The sequence below is a fragment of the Scophthalmus maximus genome, chromosome 3 (genome assembly GCF_022379125.1).
Source record: "Scophthalmus maximus strain ysfricsl-2021 chromosome 3, ASM2237912v1, whole genome shotgun sequence".
NCBI classification, from domain to species: Eukaryota; Metazoa; Chordata; class Actinopteri; order Pleuronectiformes; family Scophthalmidae; genus Scophthalmus; species Scophthalmus maximus.
The window spans coordinates 21412795-21420473 of NC_061517.1; the positions used below are offsets into that span (position 1 = coordinate 21412795).

Below are 7679 nucleotides of genomic sequence, written 5' to 3' on the forward strand. Positions count from 1 at the left end.
CTTTACTGTCTGAAGTTATATTATACTTCAACCTACACTCTTTGTGTATGAGTGACATCTAGTGTTAAAATTGCCGATTGAAACATAATACCCTTCCACACACCTCTCCTCCTCCAAGTGTATATGAGAACCTATGGTGGCTTCAGATAACGCTGAAACCAGGGTTTGGTTAGTCTGTTCTGGGCTACTGTTAAAAACATATGGTCTCCATAGACCATATTACACGGTGTCCATCCTCTTACATCTCAATCAACAGATTCATTTGATCCAGGTTGCAGGTCAAGTAGATGTGACATTTAACCGCTCTCCAACTGTTCTGCAACTGAGGAGACAACGGATAGTCAAAATCATTAGCTACTGTTAGACAACAGCAAACATTTAAATTTAACCACTTGGTAGCTAACATTGCTGTTTAATGCAGTTATATGATAGGCATTTTTATCCTGAAATATCAACCCACAGCTTGGATAATTCTTTTTTTAGATAGGTAAACTTTACTGCATGTAACCAAGCTAGCAGTGTAACGTTAGCTTTCATGGTGTCATTTATTTGAAACCCAGAAATGTTCTGCTTAAATCTGTAATGTACTGACTGACAAAACTTTGAAGGGCTCACAGCGATCTGCTGAGTGACCGGAAGCTGGGCGGGTGAGCGCCGGGGGTCAAGGGGGCAAGGCCCTGTGACATCACATTTCTGCAGAGGTCCTGGGGCAGCGTAAACCAAAAACAGCTGCTGAATGCAGGCTGCGTATTTGTCGGTTCACTGGCCGTACTTACAGAGCCCCTATACCTTATTTATTATGACAAAGGCCAGGGAATCTCAATTTCGACAATATGGGCCTTGTAAGAACAAGCGGTCGAACAGCGCCCTGACATCTGTACAGTGGTGGTGCGGGTCAGCGTCTCTTCCCAGGCCAGCCTGAGGCCTGAGTTCGGCTTGTCCACTTCTGCGGCTGCGGTGTGTCCTCTTCCCCAGCATTACGCGCTATTTCGGATTCACAACGAAAACTGCCAAATGCTTGACTACATAATCGTGGTGGTTGTGTCAGATTACTAATATGCGCCTCTCGTATTGCTCGATGACGCAACCCTTTCATGGCGGACGCACTGCGCAGGACCCTAATCTTCCTTTGAGCACTTTTTTGAAAAAAGCTGCAGGCAAAGACCACAAGACGGAAAAATTGGCCCACGTTCAAAAGGGCACGGCACTTGTTCACAACAATTTGAAAACCCGTTTTCAATACCCGTATTCTCTTTTCCTTTGTTTGCTTTTTGGTTTCTGAATTTAAAATTTGAATGCACTGAAAAGAAGTCGCATTTGCCACACACCTCAACATTTGAGTTCCAGTACTAACACAATCGGGACTTAGAACGCAACATAACAAATCTGTCACGCAGTAGAGCCAAGAGCAACTGTCTCTATAATTGTAACCAAGGACCACTAAATTGCACACACTCATTGATTTCAGTCCCTAAAATATGCCAGTTATTTTTTTCTATCAAGATCCATGAATTATTCCCTTGGAAATAAGTGAAAATTAATATACATATCTCAATTTCTGCATCTGCTGCTTTGTCCTGATCTCTCCCTAAATGAAATGGGTTGTTTCTTATGTTTGGGCCTAATAAGATCAATAAAAACGTGGGGTAGAGATTATTATTATTATTATTATTATTATTATTAGAGAAAGAGGAAAGAAGAGCTTGATAGGCAAGAAGATCCTCAGGGCACTTGGATGTGCGCCACTGTCTTTCAGCTGCTCGCACGGAGGTTCTGGGAGATCCGGATTTTTAAAAGCCTGGGACGTTTCTTTTTTTTCAAAGTTCCCATAAGATATGACAGTGCTTAATTATTTTTGGGCACAGGAATTGCTTTCTTGTCGGGGCCAATCAGAGTAGAGAATAGATTCCACCTGCAAAGAACCGTTCGGTATATAAGAGGCTACGATTCTGCGTCGGGTCAACTGCACCGTCCCATTTTGACTTTTTAACTGTTCAAAAGGTAAGAATCTGTCATCTCTCTCCTACTGCTGTCTGTAACGCTGTCGTACTGTAACTGTCTGAGATGCATCATTTGTATTGGAATTTAAAAGGAAAGGTAATATTTCTTCACACTGTGCACACAAATGTATTATCTTGTGCACAAACACAATATGTATAAAAATGTCCTCCTCCTCATGGAATGATTTAACACTCAACAGCCTCTTTATGTGGACAAATCAAATTATCATAATCAGGTATTATATCAATTGCCAACCGCAGTATTATAAACGATGTATTCATTCGACAACGTTTCCACTAATGCATCGATTTTCTGTGGCTTCAGTTGATCATAATATCTATTAATATCTCTGGTGCATCCTGTCAGTTACATACACGTGTGATTGATAAAACTGAATTACTTCTCAGTAATGTCACTTGTTTACCCTGCAGTGATGACCCCACCTTATTTCTGGTTGGTCGTGAATCTTGTTTGGACGTAAGTTCTGTTGGATCCAAACATGTTTGTGTGTCAGCAGGGCCGCAGGAGATGCGCCTCCCTGGCATCTCCGTCTAATCTAATCCTCCTGCATCGCTCTTTATTGCGTCACACTTGTCTCCTATTTTTGAAGCCCTCTTTGCTGTTTCCTTCTCTTCCTATGTCAGAGAAGAAAGTCCACAACAAAGACCAGCTTCCGAGCTGAGATGGATCCGCGTGTGGTGAAGTGGGGACTATGTGAGTATCAAACCAAATCTCACGCACTCATGATAGATATTAAACCACTAAATGTCTATTTTTTTTCAATGTTTTATCCTCTGAGAAAGAAAAACGCGATCTGCCCCTTTTTTTTGGATCCACACTGAAATTTGATGGATTCTTTCTTGACCCATGTCCCTTCCTTCCATCCAAGCAGACCGTCTCCTCTGAATTTGTTGTTCAGTGAGTGTCTACAATTTGGTTTGAGTCCTTGTGGAACGGACCTCCTTGATCCTTCCCCTTTACAGTTCCTGTGGTCTGGTGCAGTGATGAATCATGTGTTTGATTTTTTTCTCTACATGGTGGAATGGGGAGTTGCCATACTTCACTAGAATTGAGGAATTTTTCAGTGTAATTTGCAGAATTGAAAATCCTTCGCTTGATGGACTAATTACACACTGCTATTATACTGTGTACAGTAAAATGTGTAAACTGTACAATTATTCATATTGCAGATGTCTGAATAAATGAGCAGTTGTAACTTTGTAACTACAGATCGTTATCAATGCACAATGTCCAAGATGAACTGAATATTCAAATTTGATCTCAACGTAAACCGTGTGTCAAAAATGTTTTTAATAAGCTCTAGGCCAACTCATTAATGTGTGATCGCCAATTAAAAATCTTGCTCGATATGTTTAGACAAGAACGACAATGTAATATTGTTCTATATTTCTGTTTTCTCCTCTCCCAAGGTCAAGAAGGTTTAAAATCCTTTGACATGAGTTTTTTTTCCGTTTCTCCAGTTGTGGTCAGTGTGCTGCTGCTCACACTGCACCAGAGTCAGGCTTCTCCCTTCAACCTGAAGAAAGAACTGTCTGATTGTCTGGAGGACGCAGACTACGATAACCTGCTGCAAACCGCGCGGAGCGGCCTCCCGCTCCATGACACACAAGGTCGTCATGTTGCCATTGTTGGAGCGGGCATGGCCGGACTGACGGCTGCAAAGCTGCTGCGAGAAGCAGGACACCAGGTACGTGCAGCAGGTTGCTGCTGTATTTATGTAGTTGACAACTGGGGGGACACAGAAGCACTAAAACAGCTCATTTGAACACCTCACTTGTCTTAGCAAAAAGATTATTCATCAACTCCACACTGTACAGAACCGAGCTGCAGGTTTCTGGCCGCATTACTCCTGTTTTAGTTTCTTTACACTCCCAGTGTTTTCGAACTGATCACTTTTAATCCTCAGGGGCTTTCTGCCAATCACACTTTGAGTACAGTACGAGCCACCCAGGGATTTTGGATCCTGTAATATTAGCGTCAACCGAACAAACAAACCCAACGAATCGCATTGACTTCCTTGCCGGAGTTAAAAAATATCCCTTCTGTCATCAAATCAGGAATCCGACACTTGTGGCTAACCACATTATTCATCTGTCTGAACAAGGTCCCCATATTAGAAGTTAGTGATCGTGTGTAGACCTACAGGAATGAGAGCGAGGGCTGGTGCGCCGAATTCACAGTAGTGTTTACATTTATAAACATACCAATAACATAAGTAGGAATTACATTTCATTAAAATTGAATGTTCTGCAGACGACACAAAGTTATACATGTCATTTTCCCCTTTCTCTTCGATTCATTGACGTGAATAAACTCGAATAGGGCAGTCATTTTGAATCATTTAAACTAAATGACATAGAAGTCATTGACTTGTTGACTTTGAACAAACTATTGTTCAATGTTGTCTACCGACAATAAGAAACACAAACAAAACCGAACTACTAACATAAACTTCATCTTTTATTATCAAATCAGGAATCAGACACTTGGCTAACCACATTATTTATCCGTCTGAACAAGGTCACCATTTTAGAAGCTAGTGATCGTGTGGGAGGACGTGTGGAGACCTACAGGAATGAGAGCGCGGGCTGGTACGCCGAATTGGGAGCAATGAGGATCCCAAGTTCTCACGAGTGAGTAAAAATATCTTTAATTAATGAATTCATTTCTTTTAATGAATGTCTGCTCTGCTGCATTACCTACATGACATGCTCTCGTTAGCAATAATGTCCGAGTGAGCCCGTGTGAGAATACAGCTGAGGAATCTGTGGAGGATTCATAGTGAGCGAGCGGGTGCCTCCTGCTCCTCTACCCAGACGGGAATGAGTCTGTCTCTGATCTTTCTCTTGCTTCGTTTTGCCGTGTGAGAACAGCTAACTCTGGAAAACGTCCGGCTACAATTCTGTGGACATTTTCCAGAGTTTGTGTCTGAAAAAACGCTTCCGACAGGTAATGTTTTGGGAGTGCACGGTGCAACTACACCGTCTGTGTATTGGCCAAATACAAACAGTCTTCCACTCCACTCACCAATTTGCGTGACTGAGCTAAAATGACAGAATAGGCATGGACATGCAACACACCAAGTGTCTAGCTCAAGAGGACACGACAATCGCCATCTTAGCTCAAATTTCAGGAATTACCCAGTCAAGAGCTCATGCCCTTGTGTCTCAACAGAATCGTGCTCTGGTTTGTTGAACTATTTGGACTCGGACTCAATGATTTCATCATGCATGACCCAAACACTTTTTACCTGGTCAATGGGCAACGAGAACGGACAAGTGCAGTGGATGCAAACCCTGATATCCTGAAGTATAAACTGCTGGAAAATGAGATGGGGAGGTCGGCCGACGAGCTGCTAAATAAGGCTCTGCAGAAGGTATAGTAGAAAGAGACGATGAGGGAGGGAGGGCGACACAGAACCTGGACTGATAACTAGAATCCTGCTGCTTTAGCAAAACTTCACATGAAGTCTATGGTCACGGAAGAAAACTGCAAAACTTCCCACATATTGAAGCTCAGTTTGTGACTACTCTCACTATCATGTCTATGTCACTTTTCTTTTATGTAGGTGAGAGATGAAGTGACGAATAACGGCTGTTTTGCTGCGCTGAAAAAATATGACCGTTATTCTGTGAAGGTAAAGCACAATGTGATCCCACGGAAAAAAGGAAAGTGAGAATACTGTGTGTTGAATACATTGATTGTGTAAATCACTGTTGATCTTAGAGCATTACAAATAGCATGGATTACCCATTCAAAACTGTCGACCAACATGGAACCTTATTTAACAGGAGTATCTGAAAGAAGAAGGAGGTCTGAGTTCCGAAGCGGTGAGAATGATTGGAGACCTGCTTAACGAACAGAGTCTAATGTTCACGGCACTGAGTGAGATGATCTACCTACAGACTGAAATCGGTGGCGAAGTCAAGTGAGAACTGAATTACAATTATAAATATTTGACTTAAGAATTTTCACTTTAGTCTTTACATCTTGTGTAATTGATAAATTTAACCTTTAACTTCTTTGCAGACGACACAAAGTTATACATGTAATTTTCCCCTTTCTCTTCGATTCATTGACTGAATTGCTTGCTACAAGAATTCATGCAAAGAAATTCATTTTTATTTCTGTTTTGAAGGTACTCTGAAATAACAGGTGGTTCAGATCTTCTTCCCAGTGCTTTTGAGAAACACCTCAGTGGCCTCAACGTGGACATTCACCTCAACTCCAAGGTCAAGCGTATCAGCCGGTCATCTACAGGAGTTACTGTATCATACCAGAAAGAGTCCTCTTTGATGCACCTTGAGGCAGACGTCATCCTGGTAACAACCACAACCAAAGCAGCCCTTTTCATGGACTTCGATCCACCACTCTCCATTAAAAAGATGGAGGCCCTGACGACAGTCCACTATGAAAGCTCCACTAAAGTCCTCCTTACCTTCAGTGAAAAGTTCTGGGAGGCGGACGGCATCCAAGGAGGAAAGAGCATCACCGGCAGGCCATCTCGTTACATTTATTACCCCAGTCACAGTTTCCCAAACGAGAAAATCGGCGTCCTCCTGGCCTCCTATACCTGGTCTGATGACTCCCTTCTCTTCCTTGGAGCAAGTGACGAAGACGTCAAAGAGTTGGTTCTGAGAGATTTGGCGCTGATCCATGGCAAGGACGTTAGTTCTCTCTGCACAGGGGTGGTGGTGAAGAAGTGGAGCTTGGATCCTTACAGCCTGGGCGCCTTCACCCTCTTCACACCCTACCAACATTTAGAGTATTCTAAGGAGCTATTTAAAAGAGAAGGCAGGGTGCACTTTGCTGGTGAACACACAGGCTTCCCTCATGCCTGGATCGAGACGTCAATGAAAACTGCAATCAGAGCTGCTATTAACATCAACAAATTCCTTCTCGAAAAATCTGAAGAAACCCAAAACTGAGACAAGCTCTAGGCTATCAAATCAGGATCAATCAGCATCATCATAGTATTACATGTTAGTGTCAATGTCCAGTGATGCATCTTGTGATTATTTTCATTTTTCATCCATAGATTATTTTCACAATTAGTTGATTATTTACCAAGTAGAACAAAATGCTCATCACAACTTTACAAAACACAGTGATGTCTTCACATTGTTTGATTTGTCTTACCAACGCTCCAAAATCCATCAATATTTTATTATTATAAATAACAATTTAGTTAGAAACAGCAAAGTTTACCCTGAAAAATCTCAATGGATCATTTAACAAAATAGTTCAATATTGTTTCATTACAGTAACATAAAATAGGTCATTGTCATTTATAAACCTGACCTTCAGAAATTTAAAGACAATTAATCTTGTGTCTCTCTGATCACACTGCAAAATCACTTTTTCTCTAGCTCCATCAATTGCAAACCTTTATTTTACATCTGTCAGGATATTTAACCTTTTCACAAGTCACTCACACACACAAAAAAAATAACCTAACTGAACCCGAAGACATGTCAAGACTTGTCCAAATGCAGAATTGACCAATGCGCACACACGTATGCAAACACACAAACCCACACACACTTGTTTGGTGTGTAAAATATGTGTTGAAAGAGAAAGGTATAAAAGATATAGTGTGTGAGCAGCCCAACATTGCAAAAAGGAAGAAATCTTTAGGAACGAGAGGGATTGGCCTA

General features: G+C 41.6%; 1 protein-coding gene across 1 annotated transcript; it reads left to right on the forward strand.

The window, feature by feature from the left end:
- Positions 1 to 1918: 1918 nt before the first annotated feature.
- LOC118316660 (L-amino-acid oxidase-like) lies at positions 1919 to 7462 on the forward strand. The gene is made up of 8 exons (XM_047331275.1): positions 1919 to 2001; positions 2646 to 2715; positions 3483 to 3709; positions 4543 to 4655; positions 5197 to 5398; positions 5591 to 5659; positions 5814 to 5950; positions 6161 to 7462. Exons 2-8 carry the CDS (start codon positions 2685 to 2687, stop codon positions 6948 to 6950), a joined length of 1569 nt encoding a protein of 522 aa, XP_047187231.1. The 5' UTR covers positions 1919 to 2001; positions 2646 to 2684; the 3' UTR covers positions 6951 to 7462.
- Positions 7463 to 7679: the final 217 nt, after the last annotated feature.